At 47.8% G+C, this 22,441-nt stretch overlaps 1 protein-coding gene across 6 annotated transcripts in view; it reads left to right on the forward strand.

Moving 5' to 3' along the window:
* Positions 1-22,441, forward strand: part of ITSN1 (intersectin 1) — a 1,645,471-nt gene that overhangs the window by 592,453 nt on the left and 1,030,577 nt on the right. For all 6 annotated transcript variants that reach the window (XM_086935345.1, XM_086935347.1, XM_086935346.1 and 3 more), the window contains one exon: positions 1,574-1,686. In XM_086935345.1, coding sequence (XP_086791471.1) covers positions 1,574-1,686 — 113 coding nt within the window. The remainder of the gene's footprint in view (positions 1-1,573; positions 1,687-22,441) is intronic.

The following is a 22,441-nucleotide window of genomic DNA, read 5'->3' on the forward strand; positions in this document are numbered from 1 at the left end:
CCCATCTATTACTGCCTTGATGTTCTTAAGATATGTGATTTATAAATCTACGTCATTAGTGATCCTAATCCCTGCTTTGATGGACTTCTTGCTAGTTCTAGTCAGTCATTATAGACCGTCTGCCCAACAGCTCTGACTTTCTCTTTTTGGTTTAAATTGCTTTTCAATACTTTTTAAACATGAACATCTGTTCAAGAATAACCTAAGAAATGCTGTCGCTTGAAATTCGATGCAAATACTTGTTGACTTCCAGAAACTTTGCAATGGTGTGAACTTTGATCAAATATACGCGTATCCCAAGGGAAGGAATAATTCCTGAATCTACTTGTCCTGTAAAGAAAAAAAACGAATTGTCTCTTGGTGCCATGCAGTGTGGCGACAAATTATGGTAGAGTTCTCATAACCATCACAGCTCCAATTATCGCCCCTTTGGTATTGTTCGGGCTCATATGACAAGAAGTGGATTCTTTAGAGTCTGTTGCGAATCTGTGTAAACCCACAAGCCAACATGTTTATTGCATTCGCCAGCTCCTCTCCAGTTTCTTCCCATGCTTGAAAAGTTTAGAAATGTACTCCCGACAAAGACAGGATACATGTTTTTCCAAGATAGAAAAAAGGGGTGTTTTTCAAAAGTGATTTTTTAATCTCTCTACAGATTTTGCCTAAACATATATACATGAGATAATTTGCTCATGCAAAAAAAGTTAGTTAGGAGTACGGTTTGCAACCCTGCTTCTATAAACTTTTTAAACTTTTATCATTCATAAATGCGCAACAATACACACACTCTTACCTGCAGGTGTGCCTTTGTGACTTTCTTTAAGACTCGGGTTCCTAATTTATTGCCACGTTGTTCATAACGGTTTTGCTCCGATACATCACTATTAACATTTAAAAGAAAATATCAGCATGTATTGAACACAGTTAATAAATTATGCCTCCGAGAAATGGTAATTAACGTGTACGATAGTTAAGCAAAATGTTTTTCGTTTTTGTATACAATACTTTACAATAGATGTTAAAATATTTTGTTTTAATTTAGTAATAAATAAATATCAAGACCTTTAGATCTGCAGGTTCTGTTCAAATGTAATATAAGGAGTGTGTCAGCTGGTGGGCCTGGCGTTCATTTGTGTACTTAAAGGTATTCAGCTTAATATGTGAGATAGCAAACTTTCGTGAGACAAATTTGTTTCTTTTTAAATGTACCGAGTTCGACGACAAACATGTTTGTGAATTACTAATATGATTGCCAATGTCATCAATAGTAGGCTGCTCTGGTGTTAATGGTCGCTGGTAAAGAATAAAAACACGCTGGTGAAGAGATGTGGAAAGGGAAGTGGGTGTTCTGGGCTTTTGTCATTATCGATTTGGGCAGAAAGTACATATTGATGTTTTCTGAATTTATCAATCGCTAACGATCCAAATGTGAATCCTCCAATATGCCTCTTGTCTTCACAAAAATAAATTGCAGCTGGAGTATAGTCGCTTGATTCATAAATATAAAGGGTGCACAACTGTTTTCCGCGTTGCTAATAATTTAAAAAAGAATACTGGTTAATTTTAATTGTAGAAGAGTGCGTTCTGGAAGTGGGGCTTCCGTTACAAGTACAGTGTCTGTAGACCAAAGGTTACCGGAGGAACTCACGGAAGAAGAGCAGCAGCAGCTGGACAAGAAATCCCATGGTGAGTTGCAAGTGTTTGAGTGGAAACATGAACTCTTCGCTTTAACAGTTAGAAACGTTCTTTCATGACATCGAGTTAATGAGTTTTAGTAAAGCTTCCGGTGTCTTGCTTGGAACTCAATATCATTTTATAGCCATAATGTTTACATTATTTTTAGTTTCTGCCCTGGAGAATGTTTTTCGTGAAGCATTTCGTGATTTTGTTTTAGAAGGCAGAAGTAGGTATGGGGACAGCTAAGCAGCTTGAGTCTCACCGACCCCATGTCATTTATCAGAAAAAGCAGAATTTCAGTTGTACTGTGACTTTCTATTTCATTAGGGGTTTTGGTGAATGAGGGAGGCTGTTCCATGCCATAACAGTCCCCTTGATGCATTTAAGGATTTTGGGGCTAATAAATGGTTCTAGATTGTTCCCCTTTTCACCGACTACAAACCTCACAGATCTTTGAGACATATTTAAAAAGATGTTCTGCCTTATTTTCTTTCATCATTCCATTATAACATTAACACATTCATAATGATTTTCAAAGATATCTGATAATATTATCTAATGCCTCACAACTTAAGTGTATAGTATTCTGCACCAGTTACTTTCTGTATTTGTAAACCTTCTAGATGTTCTGTTACTTAGTGTTATAAATGTATTAAAAATTAGCATTTACATATTAACTAAGAAACACTCATGTCTCTGCCCTTATGGCAATATTGGTAAGCTGAGCTGCAAGTCCGGTCCCTATATGTGGGCTAGATTTTTATAACACATAAAGAAAACGTTTAGTCTATTTAATCAAAGAAAAGTGTTTTGTTTTGTGCAGTTGAAATGCTGAACTCGCATATTTGAAGGCTCACTCATGTGAGAATGAAGAACAAGGCAACACTGTAAAATAAAATATTTGCCTATGATCACACCATTTGAAACCAGTTTACGGGCCATATGGCCATTATCATTTGTTTGTTCATTCCATCATTGCAATCTTAGTGTCTTCCGTTGTCATGGTGTGCACGGGAAACACAGTTGCAAATTACTCACTGAGCAATTTTGTTGCGCCTATTACTTTATTAAAAGGTTTCCTATGAATGAAGCACCAGTTTTATTTTAGTTTTTCTATCTCTGTGTTTTTTTTAAAGTTTAGAACAGTGAGACATATTTCAAATCATAATCTTTGGTTTCTGGACTTTGCTGAATAAATGTGATCGGAGAAAAGGGTTGCATGGACCAAACGTGAGATTGATGCACTGTAGTTACGTGAAGACCTTCTATAACTACAAATGAATTGCTAAGAAGTAATAAATATATATTTAATTTATCTCACTTATGCCAAGTAAACTTTCAGAAGTAGGCTATTTGACCTGTGCCATGACTGGGGCTCTGTTAAATGCCCCTGTAGGCATTTTGTGTTCACCTCATGAAACGCCCTGCCCATCAAACTTGTGTAAAAAAAGAAAACTGTTTCAGGCGTTCTTTCTTTTCAGACAGTCAGGATTGGTTAAAAAAAAAAATATTATTGGTTTACAAATGGCTATCTATATACATTCAAAGATGAAAAGCATAAACTAAAGGTAGATCTTTCAAGCTGCGTCTGCAGTCACATTCGAGTCACAGGTAGAGCATTAGAATGTGATGCGAACAAATAAAATGATGTGCAGATAGTGCTTTTACAGTGTAAACAGTTTGCACCAACTAGACTTCAAGCAGCTCACAGAAATTTCATCAGAAAGCCAAGAACATAGGGTGCTTCCGGAAATGTGCGTATATGATTACAAATAAGCATAATAGAGATAAGGTAGCACAGGTATCATATTTTCTAAGTAGGAAGTGATGTTCTTAACTATGGAATGAAGACCACGTGTGAGAAGGACCCAAGAAACTCAGCAATGTGTGTGTGTGTATATATATATATATATATATATATATATATATATATCCCAACAAAGAGTTGAGCCTTCAGTAGGAAGCAGCCACAAGATCGGAAAATTTGCATCCATTTCTTTAGGGAACAGCTGCAGCAGGAGACGCAGAAGAAACAGTCATCCTCTTTCTTAAGCCAGACCGGTTTCGGGAAGGTAGTCCCTTTCTCAATGGCTTCTGCATACAGTGGGTGTTTCATCATGCACTTCAATTTAAAGGTCCTGCCCATATGGGCGTGTCCGCAACCTGCGGCATGCTGGATCCTGTAGTGCGTGTAGCTTTTCACTGTAGCAGTCAATTAAAATGAATAGAACCCATGTGGGCTGGTGCGCTGTACTGCTGGGTGTCCTGTTGTGTTTTATTCACCTGCTCCTGGACTCCGGTCTCCCGTGTCAGGATAGCGTCGTTAGGCGCCATCACGGGTCCGCACTGAAGCGGCAGGCTTGCTCCCCGCGGCTAGGCTCGTGCCGCAAATATCCCAACAAAGAGTTGAGCCTTCAGTAGGAAGCAGCCACAAGATCGGAAAATTTGCATCCATTTCTTTAGGGAACAGCTGCAGCAGGAGACGCAGAAGAAACAGTCATCCTCTTTCTTAAGCCAGACCGGTTTCGGGAAGGTAGTCCCTTTCTCAATGGCCACCCAGCAGTACAGCGCACCAGCCCACATGGGTTCTATTCATTTTAATTGACTGCTACAGTGAAAAGCTACACGCACTACAGGATCCAGCATGCCGCAGGTTGCGGACACGCCCATATGGGCAGGACCTTTAAATTGAAGTGCATGATGAAACACCCACTGTATGCAGAAGCCATTGAGAAAGGGACTACCTTCCCGAAACCGGTCTGGCTTAAGAAAGAGGATGACTGTTTCTTCTGCGTCTCCTGCTGCAGCTGTTCCCTAAAGAAATGGATGCAAATTTTCCGATCTTGTGGCTGCTTCCTACTGAAGGCTCAACTCTTTGTTGGGATATTTGCGGCACGAGCCTAGCCGCGGGGAGCAAGCCTGCCGCTTCAGTGCGGACCCGTGATGGCGCCTAACGACGCTATCCTGACACGGGAGACCGGAGTCCAGGAGCAGGTGAATAAAACACAACAGGACACCCAGCAGTACAGCGCACCAGCCCACATGGGTTCTATTCATTTTAATTGACTGCTACAGTGAAAAGCTACACGCACTACAGGATCCAGCATGCCGCAGGTTGCGGACACGCCCATATGGGCAGGACCTTTAAATTGAAGTGCATGATGAAACACCCACTGTATGCAGAAGCCATTGAGAAAGGGACTACCTTCCCGAAACCGGTCTGGCTTAAGAAAGAGGATGACTGTTTCTTCTGCGTCTCCTGCTGCAGCTGTTCCCTAAAGAAATGGATGCAAATTTTCCGATCTTGTGGCTGCTTCCTACTGAAGGCTCAACTCTTTGTTGGGATATTTGCGGCACGAGCCTAGCCGCGGGGAGCAAGCCTGCCGCTTCAGTGCGGACCCGTGATGGCGCCTAACGACGCTATCCTGACACGGGAGACCGGAGTCCAGGAGCAGGTGAATAAAACACAACAGGACACCCAGCAGTACAGCGCACCAGCCCACATGGGTTCTATTCATTTTAATTGACTGCTACAGTGAAAAGCTACACGCACTACAGGATCCAGCATGCCGCAGGTTGCGGACACGCCCATATGGGCAGGACCTTTAAATTGAAGTGCATGATGAAACACCCACTGTATGCAGAAGCCATTGAGAAAGGGACTACCTTCCCGAAACCGGTCTGGCTTAAGAAAGAGGATGACTGTTTCTTCTGCGTCTCCTGCTGCAGCTGTTCCCTAAAGAAATGGATGCAAATTTTCCGATCTTGTGGCTGCTTCCTACTGAAGGCTCAACTCTTTGTTGGGATATTTGCGGCACGAGCCTAGCCGCGGGGAGCAAGCCTGCCGCTTCAGTGCGGACCCGTGATGGCGCCTAACGACGCTATCCTGACACGGGAGACCGGAGTCCAGGAGCAGGTGAATAAAACACAACAGGACACCCAGCAGTACAGCGCACCAGCCCACATGGATTCTATTCATTTTAATTGACTGCTACAGTGAAAAGCTACACGCACTACAGGATCCAGCATGCCGCAGGTTGCGGACACGCCCATATGGGCAGGACCTTTAAATTGAAGTGCATGATGAAACACCCACTGTATGCAGAAGCCATTGAGAAAGGGACTACCTTCCCGAAACCGGTCTGGCTTAAGAAAGAGGATGACTGTTTCTTCTGCGTCTCCTGCTGCAGCTGTTCCCTAAAGAAATGGATGCAAATTTTCCGATCTTGTGGCTGCTTCCTACTGAAGGCTCAACTCTTTGTTGGGATATATATATATATATATATATATATGTATGTTCAAGGCTTATGGGCTGCAGATGGTACATTATGAATAGATCGCCATCTGGTGTTGGGCTCGGATGATTGCACTTGTTTTTCTCTTGGAGAAGTCTTTTGTCGTCACGAGACTGGTGACTCCTCCTTTGGGTGCTAGTGCGCATGGGCATCGGCTCCATCCTTAGATTGTTTTTTTCCGCCATCGGGTTCGGATGAGGTTCGAAGCGCTCCTGATCGACTTTGAGAAAAAGTGATATTTCGGCGCGTATTCCCTTTCCAATTCGACGGTATTGTTATCGAACGCGATTTCATTTCCATTCCGACGCGTTTCGACTCCAACAATAAACATTTTCTTCTACGTCGACGAGACCGGGAGGCCTTTCTCGACGTAGTCCAGCCCGGAGTCCATGGAAAGGACTCCATTTAGGAGATGTCCAACGTGTGGTGCTAAGTTCCCACACAAGGACCTACACAAGGTGTGTAATCTCTGCCTATCGCCTGGACACGAATCCAGGGACTACGAAGCCTGCGCAGCGTTCTCCTCCAAGTCGACTATTAGAAACCGTCGAGCTCGAAGACACGAGGTTTCAAGAATGCAGTCGGAGGCAATCCCGGAGCTGTTCGAAGACCAGCACCTCGAAGAAGAGGAACATGAAGACGAGTCTGGGTCGCAAGGGGACGAGTCTGATGTTGAGGAGATCGACGTCCAACAAACCGTGAGTGACAACGTCCCCTTACCAAAAAACCGACCCCGTGTGGTGCCGACCCCGCCTTCGAGCCCGGTCAGACCACCGAAGAAAGTTTCTGACGCCCCGCCTTCGGGCCCGGCAACGACACCGAAACAGAAACCGAAACTCTCGGCCTCCCACCATGTCGGATCCGAGAAACGGTCGACATCGACACAGAAGCTCCATACAAAAGAAAGCTCGGCATCAAAACATTCCATGTCGAAATCGAAACATGCTTCGACGTCAAAGACTTACTCGACACCAAAAAAATCGGAATCGAGCAAATTCTCGGTGCCAAAAACACAGAACATTGACGGTCAGAAGCAAAGGCACCTTTCGGAACCAAAAACTTCGGTACCGACACAGTAGCAGCAAACAGATCCAAAACAAAATACTTTGTTTATCGATCCGCAAACTGGCAAAGTGGTGACAAAATCACCGAAAAAGAGGAAGAATGAACTGGATACAACGCTATTCCTCCTAAAAAGAGAACAATGGGGACAAATAAAACTCCTCCCCTTTCTCCTCAGCCTAGAGACTCACCCTCTTCTCCTATTCCTCACAATAGGCCAAATATTCCTTCACCGTACATTTACATTTACATTTATTTCACTTGTAAAGCGCGTATTTCACCCGAAGGTCTCAGAGCGCTAGGAGCAGACAAGATCCTTGGATTCAGCAGATTCAGAGGAGTTTGAGGGTTCGGGATACTAAAGGTTAAAGAGACGGGTTTTGAGCAGTTTCTGAAATCTGACGTGATCTGGCTCTTCTCTCAGAGATGTGAGGAGGGAGTTCCATGCTTCTGGGGCGGTTTTGCTGAAGGCTCGGTCCCCGTTCCTGACCGTTCGGACTCTAGGAACGGATAAGAGGGCTTTACTGGAGGAGCGTAGAGTCCTAAGTGGGATATGGGCCTTAAGTTTCCTTTCCAGGTAAGCTGGTCCATGTCCATTTACTGCCTTATGAACCAGACAGCAGAGTTTGAACTTTATGCGTTTTTTAACGGGGAGCCAGTGCAACGTTCTGAGACATGCTGCTGACGGGGTTCGAGGAGGAAGGTCTAATACTAGCCTCGCAGCAGTATTTTGAAGAACCTGAAGTCGGTTTAGTAGTGACTGATTGATGGCTGAGAACAGTGCCTTCCCGTAGTCCATCCTGTTTATAACCAGCCCTTGAACTAGGGGCATACGTGCTGAGAGCGGGATCCATTTAAAGATCTTCCTCAGACTACGTATCTGGCCATAGCTATTTACAACTGTTTTTTGTATGTGTTCAGACATAGTGAGCTTGTTATCTAGGATTACACCCAAGTTCCTGACGTATGGTTTGGGGGCAGGGCACGTGCCCAGGGCGTCAGGCCACCAGTCCGATGACCAGATTTGGTCAGCTTTGCCAAAGAGCATGACTTCGGTCTTCCCTGCGTTCATCATTAGGTAGTTTCTAGTCATCCACTCTTGTATGTTAATCATACAGTTTTTGAACCTATATTTAGCATCTTCATAGTTTTGGCTGATGGTGATCAGGATTTGAGTGTCGTCAGCATAAGATATTGTCCCAAAACCGCTTTCTCTAATGATTTTGGCCAGAGGGGAAACATAAATATTGAAAAGGGTCGGGCTTAAAATAGATCCCTGTGGGACACCTTTATCATTATTATAGGAGATCGAGGTATGGTCACCAATTTGGACCCTTGACTGTCTATTTTCAAGGTAGCTTGATATCCATTTAAGAGCGTTTCCTTCGACACCAATCTCAACAAGGCGCTCTAACAGTATGCGATGCGAGATGGTGCCGAAGGCCGCAGATAGATCCAGTAATATCAGGATGGCTGATTTTTTTGAGTCTAGAGATAGCCTGATATTATCCACTACCTCCAGCAGGGCTGTTTCGGTGCTGTGGAATGCCCTGAAACCGGATTGGGATGGATCAAGGAGTTTATTTGATTCAAGGTGGGCAACAAGTTGTTTATTTATTAGGGTCTCCATGACTTTCCCAAAGAGTGGCAGAAGGGAGATAGGCCTATAATTTGTAAGTTGATCAGGGTCAGCGTTTGGTTTCTTCAAAATGGGCCTGATAATAGCTTTTTTCCAATGGTCAGGGACAGCACAATGTTGTATTGATTGATTAAAAATATTAGTCAAGGTAGGGATCAAAACTGGGGAGATTTTATGTAAGACTTGTGGCGAAGCAGGGTCGCCCGGTGCTCCAGATTTCATTTTCAGCAGTGCGTGGTTTACGTCCTGCTCAGTCAAGGGCGAGAACAGTTTCAGCGTGTTATCATGGCTGCTATGGGAGATTTGTCTTTCAATGGGAGGAGTGCTGGCCTCGGCCTCAGTTGTTTGCTGGGGAAATCGTTTATGAATTTCGGTTATTTTATCATGAAAGTAGGAGGCTACAGATTCGACCCATTTTTTGGAGTCAAGAAGCGCCTGTTGTGCACCTGGGGGTGTGGTAAACTCCTTCACAATATTAAATAGTTCTCGTTGCGAATTTGCTGCTAGGGCAATCCTATTACCCAGGTAGACTTTTTTTGCCTCAGCAATGTCCTGCATATATTGTCTATGAGCCACTTTGTATAAGTGTCTATCTTGAGCGCTTTTTGTCTGTCTCCATTTTCGCTCTGCTAGCCTTTGTTTGAGTTCCGGTGTAAACCATAGAGAATTATTTCTTGGAGGTTTGGAAGTGCGCATAGGTGCTATCTCATCAAGTGCAGTGGTAATGGCTGATTCAAATTCCACGGCGGTTTGGCTAAGATTGGTGCATTGGGCAATAGAGGGCGGGGAAAAGGATTCGCTAAAGGCAGGTATGGTGATTTTATTCCATGGCCTGGTTTTTTTCATTTTTGTTGGGCGGGTCGTCGGGATCTGAGATCCGCTTATAGCGAATTTTATGATGTAATGATCTGTCCAAAAGACTAAGTCACTTTGAGTAATCGTGACTTTAGGGGAATTTGTACAAATGAGATCAAGAGTGTGTCCAGCTATGTGAGTTGGACCTGTGGGGAGTTGACAGAGTTGTAGGGCTTCTAGATTGGTGGTTAGGTCTATAGTGCAAGGATCAGTGGTAAGTTCAAGGTGGTAATTTACGTCTCCCAGGAGGATGACATTCTTTGTGGTTAGAGCATAAGGTGCTATGGCTTCTACTAATTTCTCAGAGAAGTTAATTTTAGAGCCGGGAGGTCTGTAAATGAGGGCCACCTTCCATGCTTCTTTGTTGTTCACTATTATCGTGGCTATAAGCAGCTCTCCCCAGCATTCGAGATGAGTCGTTTATATGAATTTTTATGGCTGAATCATAAATTATTGCTGTTCCTCCTCCTTTTTTGTTTCCAGGGCGGTCAAGTCTATGTATTTTATAGGCCGGAGGTAAGGCTATGGCAATGTCTGGTGTGGACGATTCCTGGAGCCAAGTTTCAGTGACAAACAATATGTCAGGTTTCACAGAGTCTAGGAGTGCCCAAATTTGTAATGCGTGTTTGGCCATTGACCTGGCGTTGCAGTAGAGGCATACTAGTTTAGCTGGAGTCTTTAAAGCGCAGATGGTTTTGCCAGGGTTAGGGACAGAGTTAGGTTGGGAGTTAAAAGAGCGGGGGTCTAGGACCGAAGGTTTGGCTGGGTTGAGTTTGTGAAGTTCCGTAGCAGTATACCTGATAATGCCCATTTCCTCGGTACAGCGTGCGCAGGGAGTCGTGGAGTTACGGGCAGAGTCTCTGGCGTCTGGAGTCGGCCGGGAGCGGACGAGCGCAGACGGGCTTGCCTTTGGCGTGCCTCTGCGCGCGTCCACGTGTTGTGTTTAGTAGGGCCAGTGGGCAGGGCCGTTAACAGGCTTGGAACGCTGACCCTGCTGGTTCCAGGGAGAAGTGCCGCTACCAAGATGGTGTAGACCCCTCCGCTCAAACGGCACAAGCCGCGGCGGACCAGGGGGCACCTCAAGTTAAAAGGTGAGAGCAAACTGTGAAAAGCGACAGTTTAAAAGACTAGTGCAGGTTTAAAACAATCCGTTATTAATCAACGATTTTAAGGTGCTAGTGCAAATTTAGCAATAGTAGCAGCAGGCGCTGCGATTTCTACACAGCGTTATTACAATTTTAAAAACATTCAACACAGTTTCTAGCAGTAGCGAGAGCAGCCTGTAACCTGAAGAGATCGTCAGGGTTCTTGTCTGCCTTCTACACCAAGACCACCTCAAACAGATGTAGACAGTGATGCAGGGGAGGGAGAACCTCATGGAGATGACAACACTATCCCAGATGAGGAAGACCCATGGGAAAATTATGATGCAGGGTCAGACGATGATAACGACCCACAATTATACCCCTCAAAACCTTCACCACCTGATGATAATACAGGTTTTGTGCAGTTGATTAATAGGGCAGCTAAATACCATAAGGTAGATTTACATACAGAACCTCAAATAGAGGATTTCCTTTTAGAAACACTACCTGCTGCACAAAGAACATCAGGCACACTACCTATGCTAAAGGGTCTTCTCAATCACACAGCGGACATATTCAAAGACCCTGTGAGAGCTAGGGTATTAAACCCAAGAATTGATAAAAAAATATAAGGCAGCCCCAAAGGACCCAATATTTATCAAAGGGCAAGTACCTCTGGACTCGCTTGTAGTTACAAACGCTCGTAAAAGAGCAAATTCATTATCTACAGGAGAAGCCCCTCCTCCTGATAAGGAGTCCAAGCTAATAGATGCATCAGGCAAAAGGGTAGCATCCCAAGCAGCAAACAGCTGGCGCATAGCTAATACACAAGCGCTACTGGCACGTTATGATAGAGCGCATTATGACGAGTTAGAAAAACTCATCACACATCTTCCCAAGGAACATCAAAAAAGGGCAGACCAGCTTATACAGGAAGGGAAGATAATAACTAACACTTCCATTAAGTGCGCTTTAGACACAGCAGACACTGCAGCAAGATCCATCAACACTAGTATCTTTCTAAGAAGACATGCATGGCTTAGGGTCTCAGGGTTCAAACAAGAAGTACAAACATCTTTATTGAACCAACCTTTTGACCAAAAAACACTTTCCGGCTCAGGAACAGATGAGACTTTAGAAAAGATGAAAAAAGACACAGACGGCTAAATCAATGGGAGCATTACAACAGCCAACTCAGAGGTTCCTTTCGTAGGTCCACCTATAGAGGGGGGTCAAAAAATACAGGCACAAGCCGGCAATCTACCTCTTTTACACCAACATCACCCAGAGGTAATTCAAGAGGCAGTTACAGAGGTAACAACAACAAGGGTAGAGGTCGCGGAAATAATAACCGCAACTCCCCAACCCCAAAACAGTGACTTCATACAACTCCCCCCAGACCATATAACACCGGTCGGGGGACGTTTATCACAGTTCCTACCTGTCTGGGAAAACATCACGTCAGACAGGTGGGTGAGACAGATTATCCAACATGGTTATTGCCTGGAACTCACAGCTACCCCACCAAACATCCCCCCCAGACAGCGCCCAATGAGTCAAGATCATCTAACATTGTTAAAACAAGAAGTACTATCACTGCTACAAAAGCATGCCATAGAGAAGGTTCCAAAACACCAGCAAGGGACAGGAGTATACTCTCTATACTTCCTAATCCCCAAAAAAGACGGGTCTCTAAGACCAATCTTAGACCTCAGACCTCTCAATGCATACATAAACTCGGAACATTTCCACATGGTCACGCTCCAACAAGTACTTCCTTTACTGAAGAAAGGGGACTTTCTTTCTACACTGGATCTAAAAGACGCTTTCTTTCACATCCCAATTCACAAAGCCCACAGAAAATACCTCAGGTTTGTAGTAGAAGTACAACATTATCAATTCAAAGTCCTTCCATTTGGGGTCACAACAGCACCAAGGGTGTTCACAAAATGCCTAGCAGTAGTTGCAGCACACCTAAGAAGACAAGAAATACATGTCTTCCCTTACTTGGACGATTGGCTAATAAAAGCCAAGTCACAGGAAGAATGTCTTCAAAACACACAAAAGACCATTCAATTGCTGCACCAGCTAGGGTTTACGGTGAACTACACAAAATCCCACCTACAACCAAACAAGACTCAACAATACCTAGGGGCTACTATAGACACAGAAAAAGCCAAAGTATACCCCAATCCAGTCGGGATCCAAACAATCGTCACGTTGATCCAAAAATCTCAACCACAACAATCACTAACAGCTCGAGTGTTCATGCAGCTGTTAGGGATGATGCCCTCCTGCATACTGCTCATACCATTTGCCAGACTACAAATGCGTCCGCTGCAAGAATGTCTAGCAACACAGTGGAATCAGGCTCAAGGTCAGATTACAGATCTGGTGTTGGTAGACGACCGCACACATCGCTCTCTGAAGTGGTGGAACACAACAAACATTTCCAAGGGACGGTCGTTCCTAGAACTGATTCCACAAGTGATACTGACAGCGGATGCATCGCTCACCGGATGGGGAGTGCATATGGAGAAATATACAGTACAAGGAAAATGGAGTGTACAGCAAAAAAGACTGCACATCAATTATCTGGAACTACTAGCAGTGTTTCTAGCATTAAAAGCTTTCCAAATGCAAATCCTCAACAAAGCAGTCCTGATCAGAACAGACAACATGACTGCAATGTATTATATTCAAAAACAGGGGGGGGGACACACTCTCTCCAACTATCCAGACTAGCACAGGACATTTGGAGATGGGCCATTCCTCAGAAGATCTATCTGTTAGCCGAACACCTACCAGAAGTTCAAAATCAGATAGCAGACATCCTAAGCAGAGAGTCAGAACAAATGCACAACCAAATACTGCAGCCATTCTTCCAAATATGGGGACAACCAGAGATAGATCTCTTTGCCACTCATCAGAACGCAAAATGCCAAAACTTCGCAAGCAGGTACCCACAACACCTGTCACAGGGCAATGCGCTATGGATAAATTGGTCCAACAAATTTGCTTACGCTTTTCCCCCTCTCCCACTAATTCCGTTAGTGGTTCGGAAACTGCAACAACATTCAATGACAATGATACTAGTAGCACCCACGTGGGCAAGACAGCTGTGGTTCACCACGCTACTGCAACTCTCACAGGTGCCACATCAAAAGCTGAGATCATTACCCATTGCACCTTACACAGAACCATGGAGAAATAATGCACCCAGATCCCAAAGAATTGAACCTAGCGATCTTGCTCCTGAGGTCATAGAATTTGGATACTTGGATTTACCTCCAGACTATATGGAAATCCTTAAGCAAGCAAGACGTCCTACCACCACAGCATGCTATGCAGCAAAGTGGAAAAGGTTTGCTGTATACTGTAACAGTAACAACATCAACCCTCTGGACACATCCACTAAACAGATTATTTGCTATTTACTACACTTGCAGCAATGTAACCTTGCCTACACCTCTATTAGAGTACATCTTGCAGCTATAGCGGCGTACCTACAAAACAGACAACATCTTTCCCTGTTTAAAGTACCAGCAATAAAAGCTTTCATGGAAGGCCTCAAGAGTCATGCCACCAAGACTACCGCCTGCCCCAGTCTGGAATCTCAACATAGTACTTACCAGACTAATGGGACCACCTTTCGAACCTATGCATAGGTGTGAAATACAATTCCTCACATGGAAGGTAACCTTTCTTATAGCTATTACCTCTCAGAAGAGTAAGTGAGTTGCAAGCATTTACAATACAAGAAATTTATGCAGCTACACCAAAATAAAGTGGTTCTTAGAACATACCCAAAATTCTTGCCTAAAGTAATTTCAGCATTCCACATCAATCAGCCAGTGGAACTACCAGTCTTCTTTCCAAAACCACAGACGGTAGCAGAAAGAGCCCTACATACATTAGATGTCAGAAGGGCAATATTGTACTACATAGAAAGAACACAAACTTTCAGAAAGACAAAACAACTATTTGTAGCGTTTTCTCCTACACATAAGGGCAATCCTATCTCTAAAGCAGGCATTGCCAGGTGGATTGTAAAATGTATACATATATGCTTCTTAAAAGCAAAGAGGACATTAACTGTTCCTCCTAGAGCTCACTCTACACGTAAACTAGGAGCATCTATGGCATTCTTAGGAAACATTCCCCTAGATGACATATGCAAAGCAGCTACCTGGGTTACACCGCATACCTTCACAAAACACTACTGTGTAGATGTGCAGACAACACAACAAGGTAAAGTGGGACAAGCTGTACTAAAGACTTTATTTCAGACTGTTGCAACAGACACTGGTGGCCACGGCTAGGGAGATAACTGCTGTATAGTCTATTCATAATGTACCATCTGCAGCCCATATGCCTCAAACGGAATATGCTACTTACCAGTATGCATCTGTTCTTGGCATAGAGGGCTGCAGAGTGGTACATGCCCTCCCAGCCTCCCCGGAAACCTGTGTCTGGTCCAACACTATCTTATTTAGATACACTTACATGGGCATTTCTGTCTGTATTCTATCATACTACTCCATCTAACCCTACTATGGCAAAACAATCGAAGGATGAAGCCGATGCCCATGCGCACTAGCACCCAAAGGAGGAGTCCCCAGTCTCGTGATGACAAAAGACTTCTCCAAGAGAAAAACAGGTGCAATCATCCGAGCCCAACACCAGATGGCGATCTATTCATAATGTACCACTCTGCAGCCCTCTATGCCAAGAACAGATGCATACTGGTAAGTAGCATATTCCGTATATGTGTGTATATATATATATATATGTGTGTGTGTGTGTATGTATGTATGTATATATATATATATATATATATATATATATATATATATATATATATATATATATATATATATATATATATATATATATTAATACCACACCAAACTTCACCATCCAAGAAGGCGCTGACTCCGTGTATCTTAGTTCAAGGGTTTTATTTCATATCAACTTCTGCTCAGACGCGTTTCGGCGGCAACCTCCGCCTTGCTCACTATATATATATATATATATATATATAGCTTCAGCTTCTTCTTCCCACGCTCTGAACAATAAAGCCTGTCTCACCTGTTCCCCTCCGGGTCCTGCCTCGTTCTTTTTTGGAGGACGATTTCGCAATAAACTTCATGTGCTTGCCAGTTGCACATTGCAGGAACCCTCACCACATTCTGGGTCTGGACATAACCTGGCATTGCTTCACGGCAGTGTACATTTCCATGGACTGGATTGTCTGGTACCCGCCTCTGTTTCGGGGGCCCCTGAACAGTAGAGGTATTCCACCTCTTTTTGGGCATTTTTGCACTGCGCAAATCTAGCCACTGCTCACATGGACACGCTGAAACAAGGGCTGTGGAGAAGCGAGGGGACTCGAGGGCGGACTTGTTTGTTTGGGAGATCGCCATTTCCATCACGGATCCTGCCACAGGAGCCGCAGTGGGATTCCAACTCCATACTGTGGCTGGCATCCTACCCGGGTCCTGTCATCAGCCCCGTCTATTGGCACAGCGGGTGCTGAGTATGCCTGCATGCTGTTAAACACCAGATCTGCTCGCTGCCATGCGCAACACATCTTTGAGCTCCTCGAGACCGAGAAGCCACTCTGTCTTATGCTGACGGAGACTTGGTGGGGTGAAGCGTCCAATCCTGATGTGGCTATGGCCATTCCGCCTGATTTTGACATCTTCAGGAAGGACAGAGCAAAGGGCAGGGGCGGCGGGGTCGCATTGGTGGTAAAGAAGGGTACGCCCTGTACCATCTTGCCGACCGAGGACATCCGCGGCTCGGAATCGCTGGCTTTTTCTATCGTGCTAGCGCCGCATCAATCAGTCAAGGGACTGTTAGTTTACCGCCCCCCTGGTCCGCTTGGGACGTTTTTTGCCGACCTTGAGTTGGTGTTGGTGGGTTTAGCCCTGAGAGCAGAACACTGCTGGGTGGCGGGGGACTTTAACATCCGGATGGATGATCCGTCGGACCCCGCTGCTATTAAGCTCTGGGAGGTCATGACGCCGCTGGGTTTTATCCCGCATCTGCAGGGCCCGACCCACGATAAGGGGCATACCCTTGACCAGGTCTTCTCGACTTCTCCTTTGGTAGTGAATGAGATTCTTCCTGTCTTATGGTCGGACCATTGGCTTGCCAAATTTGCAATCAGTGGCAATGTCAGGGTGCCGAACACTGTCTCACAGCAGCAGGGACGGGCCTTTAGAGCATTTAGCAGGGTGACCCCTGAGATGCTGGCTCAGGCTGCTGCGACTCACCCTTGCCCTTTGTCTGGTGAGTTAGAGAGAGACTTGGAGTCCCTGCAAAAATGGCTGACGGAGAGGCTGAATGACCTGGCCCCTGTTCTGACCCCCCGCCCGACACCTAAGCGGGTCTCGGCCCCTTGGTTTACCACTGCTCTGTGGGCTATGCGGCAGCAGTGCAAGGTAGCCGAAAGGGCCTGGCGGGCACATTACGACTGTAAGGACAGGTCTGCCTATAAGGCTCTGGTTAGAGCTTACCACCGGGACATCCGCCTCGAAAAAAAAGCCTATCTTGCGGGGAGAATTGAGGCAGCGTCAAACTCTAGTAAGGAGATTTTTACTATCGTGCGAGAATTCATTTCACCTCGGACTACCACCTCGGAAGAGGGCCCCGCAGTATCCTGGGCGGCGGATCTCGCCTGTTTTTTCACAGGCAAGATCAAACTCATCCAGGACTCCTTTCTATCGAGTGGACCGGTCACCTTGCCGATGCCCGAGGCGGGCACGCTTCCCCTAGTTAGGCAGGGCGCCATATTGGCTGAGTTTCCATCTCTGCCAGCCTCCGCTTCCCTAGCGCTTATGGGCAACTTAAAATCTGGGTCTCCGCTTGACCCCTGCCCAGCTAAGCTCCTGGGTAATTTGGCGGAGGTGGTTAATCCGCTGGCTCACCCTCTTCTCAACCTTCGTTGAGTTTGGGAGAGGTGCCGCCAGCATGGAAGCAGGCAATGGTCATCCCGTTGCTTAAAAAGCCGGGACTTTGGGGGGCGTGGCCAGTAGCCGACGATGGTGGCAGCCTAGAGGGAGAGCTCCGCAGCTGAAGCGGCCTCCAACGAAATCCGTCTAATTATCCGAGACATCTATGTCCCAGGCGGGAAGGTGCTGAGGTCCAGGACCGGGCGGCAGAGGTACGGCCAAGCGGAAAGAAAATCCGTGACCGGGGAGCCGAGATATCACTGGCCCCGAATCGGCCCTTGGAGGGAGCCCAAGCCGGAGACTGACCTAGACGAAGGAGCCGGCAGGAAGTGAGCCGCTCCGGGCGGAGGGCCGCCGGAAGCACCCGCCCGCGACACCTGTGGAGGGAGAGACTCCCCGACATCTTGAGGGACTCTCCAGGCACCGAAAGCACCGAACGGAACCCCGGGGGCCTCCGCGCGGAGTGGCGGAAGACGGATCAAACGGCCGGAGGAATCAGGCACGGACGTGCCCTGAGGGGAAGAACCTGACACGGTGCCCGCCATCTCGAGGACCCGGCCGGGTCCCCATGCACAACAGATCGGGTGCTGACATCGCGGAGGGAAAGCAGGTACCGTCACCTAGCCACCTGTAACAGCGACCCACGGCTCCGGCGGCCCCCTCACCCCCTAGCGGTGTTGGGGCATATTGCACACGCGAGAGGACGCGAGGGCCAATATACTACCGAGCGTGACGCACTCTCCCCTGCAGCTGAGACAGGGGATAAAGACAAGAGAACACACACTGAACTGGTGCAGGCAGCGCTGAGGAAGCGTAGATACCGTCGTGACATAGCAGAACACCGCCTGGTACAGCGCAACACGGCTCACAGACCCCCCCCCCCCCCCCCCCCCCCCCCTGTGTGGGAGCGCATCGCAATCATAAGTGGGCACAGGGGGCCCTTCTGAGACAATAAGTGGAATAATACCCCCGGGCAGGGGCCGAGGTGACTGGGAGAGAGGTAAACACTGCAACAACAGCAGGGGAAAAGACTGAGGATTAACAAGAGCGCTCTCGGCGCAACAGCTCTTGAGGGGGCATCTCCGCGGCCCGCGACCCGTCGATACCACGTGGTTGGGCAGAGTGCAATACAACGGCCTAGCATATAGCTGAACAGGGGGCCATACGCCGCCACGTACAGGCCGGAGGAGAGCCTGAGGTGCCATACCGGAGCCCTGAGGGTCACGATAAAGGGTGGACTGCACGCTGGGAAAGTCCGGGAAACTGGTGAGGCGAGGGGCTACCCCGGAGGAGAGTGAGGGGCACGGCTCCACGAGCAAAATGGCTGGAAAGGGGCCGAAGAACAACACGACGCAGTCCCGCCTTGACCGCTTCGCGTATGAGAAACCCGTCACCCCCCCCCGCCGGATGCCAGGTCACAGGCGAGCAAGACAGTGGAGGCGACGGGGGGCAAGAAGGCAACCCTGGACGATGTCATGCGGGCCCTCACACAGGTACAGGCCACGGTGGGGTCAATCTCAGCCGAAATCACGCTGATTAGGGCAGACTTCCACAAGCTGACGGAGAAAGTGAACACGATGGACATCGTAACAAAAGCCTTGGTGGAGGATGTGTCAGAGCTACAGGTTAATATGGAACGTCTTTCAAAAGAGAACAGGGAGCTGAGAGACAAGCTCGACGACCAGGAAGGACGCTCGAGACGGAACAACATCCGTATAATAGGTGTGCCAGAATCTGAAGACACGAGGTCAATGGACCTCTATGTGGAGAACCTAATCAAACAGCACCTCCGACCGAAGGGACTCTCCAATTTTTTCACAGTGGAGAGGGCGCACAGAGTCCCTGGAGGGCGCCGACAAACGGGTGCCAACCCCAGGCCAATTATAGCACGACTCTTTAATTTTAGGGATCGGGATGTCATCTTGCAGGCGGCGAGAACCTCACCCCCCGTCAAGATTCAAAACGCCACACTAGCATTTTTTCCGGACTACACGGCGGAGGTCGCGAGGAGAAGGAGCACTTTTTTCGAGGTTAAAAAAGAACTGAGAGCCAGAGAGATCCCTTATTCAATGCTTTTCCCAGCAAAACTTCGGATTGTGGCCGACAATAAGACTTGGTTTTTCGACACCCCGGAGGTGGCACAGGAATGGTTGGAGGGTTGGCGGACGACAGGCCACCCCCGTAGCTCCAACAGACAAGCCAAAAACCGTAATGGAGGATCACAGCAGGGCCTGCAATCAAACGGTGCCGAGGAGGAGACACTTTCGCCATTGTCAGAAACTCAAGAGGGGGGCGACGACGGAGAACAGTGATCCACGGATACAGTCCATTTGAACTGCAAATACCGCGGCCCGAAAATGCCGCCTTGGACACTGGACTGAGGGCCTCCGCGGCAAAGGAGGGGGCCGCCGACTTCGGAGCATCCTTCACCCCAGCGAGCAAGTACTATGTTATGGGTTGGGTTCAAGCACTCTGCTAAGTTGGGGGGGCGGGCAGTTATGAGTCCGTTGAGCAGGGGGGCAGGGAGGGGGGGAGTTGGGGGTAGGATGGGGCTATGGTTTTTAGTTTATACACAGGGTCAAGATTGCTACACAGGGGCACATGCACACAGAACGAGAGTGTCAAGATGCTGCACGCAGAGTCACCACACGGATCTCCTGGTCCTCCATACGCATGACTTAGTCCGCATACACTTGCACGATGGGGGAGGGCACTGATGTGGGGCGGGCAGCCCCGTTGAGCCTCATGTCCTGGAACGTGAGGGGTCTGGGCGACAAGATTAAGAGGGGGCTGGTTCTGCAAAGTATAAAACGATTTAGTCCTGCCCTGGTCCTACTACAAGAAACACACCTCACAGGCACGGCCACAAAGGCCCTAGACAGGAAGGGCTATAGTATGGTGGCCCACTCTGAGTTCACGAAGGGGTCCCGGGGCACCGGGATACTAATTCACCGCTCGTCCAAGTTTATACTCCAATCAGTGAAAATGGACACACAGGGCCGCTTCGCAGCGGTACATGGACAATGGGAGGGAAACCCACTTAACATAGTATCGGTATACATCCCACCGGCACTACACACTGTGGCCTTCACGGACCTAGGTAAATTCCTGCTAGACCTTCCGGAGGGGGCCCTTGTACTGGGCGGGGATTTTAACGCAGTGGTTCAGGACTCCCTAGTTCGATACCCAACGCGCGCACAAACACCGGCACACTCCAAACTGCAGGACTTCATGGAAGCACAGGGATTAGTGGACATCTGGAGGCGACTCCACCCAATAGACCGGCAATACACATACTACTCGGCAGTTCACGACAGCCTGTCGCGGATTGATCACTTCATGTCGTTAGAGGGGGGTCTCCTCACCTTCACTGACTCTCAGATTAGACCGCGAGGGGTCTCAGACCACTCCCCGCTGACACTGACTCTCTCCAGTCTGGAACGGTCACGTGGGCGTATCTTCCCTATATACCCGGGGTACCTCGGGGAGCCTGAAATAGCCAAGGCCTTGAAAAGAACTACACGGTCCTACCTCAATGAGAATAAAGGTTCAGTAGAATCACCTACGGTCCTATGGGAGGCCTACAAAACGGTGCTCCGCGGGCAGGCGATCTCGGTGATAGCGCAGCACAAGCGCACACGGCGTCAGGAACTGACAGATCTGGAGGGTCAACTTGTCAAGGCAACACAGGACCACGAAGGGACCCAACTGGGGACACACAACACGCGCTCCGACTGGCCCAACAACACCACACCGACTTTCTGCGCCGCAGAGTGAGGGAACACATGTCAGCAACTACGAGTAGGGTATATGACGTGGGCGACAAAGCAGGGAGACTCATGGCATGGTTGGAGAAAGCGCGGGGAGGCCGGAGGGCCATACTCCGGCTGAGAGACTCTAATGGCGAAGTACACTCTAGTCCGGCAAGCATAGTGGAACTCCTGGCAAACCACTTCCACTCCGTATACACCCCTGAGTATGAGGTTACACGGGAGATGGCAGAGAGCTCGCTCACAGGAGTGCCGACGCGCACTCTCACCCCCGACCAACGTGAAGAGCTCGACTCCGACCTGACGGCGGAGGAAATACAGATTGCCATAACGGCACTCCACCCGGGGAAAGCGCTAGGTCCTAATGGTGTGCCGATAGAGTGGTACAAAATTATGTCCGAAACGCTGTCCACGCCACTGCTTGATATGTTCCAGGAGTGTCGGGAACAGGGGCGTCTGCCTCCTGACCAACGTACGGCCACGATTGTCGCGATTCCCAAGCCCGGCAAACCCCCTGAGGACTGCGGGTCATACCGCCCGATATCTCTCCTTAACGCTGAGAGCAAGATCCTGGCGAAACTATTGGCCAACAGGCTCCTGCCTCACCTGACGCATTTAATACACCCGGACCAGTCGGGATTCATGCCGCACCGGAGTACGGCACTGAACCTAAGACGGCTGCACGGGGTGCTGGCCCGAGCCCCGCGGCTGGAAGAACCAGCGGCGGTACTGTCACTAGATGCCAAAATGGCGTTTGACATGGTGGAGTGGCGCTATCTCTTTGCGGTTCTGGAACACATGGGTGTTGGCCCGATGTTTATATCGTGGGTCAGACTACTATATACAGAGCCCGTGGCGAGGGTAACCGCAAATGGCCACATATCAAGGGAGTTCTCGTTGTCGCGGGGCACGAGGCAGGGGTGCCCACTCTCGCCACTGCTGTTCGCCCTAGTATTGGAACCATTGGCCACAGTTATTAGAACCACCCGGCTACTGAAGGGCGTACAATGGGGGGGCGGTTGGGAAGATAGAGTCTCCCTATACGCCGACGACATGCTCGTCTACCTCATGGACCTTTCGAACAGCATCCCGGTCCTAC

This window comes from Lissotriton vulgaris, chromosome 8 (assembly GCF_964263255.1).
Source record: "Lissotriton vulgaris chromosome 8, aLisVul1.2, whole genome shotgun sequence".
Taxonomy (NCBI): domain Eukaryota; kingdom Metazoa; phylum Chordata; class Amphibia; order Caudata; family Salamandridae; genus Lissotriton; species Lissotriton vulgaris.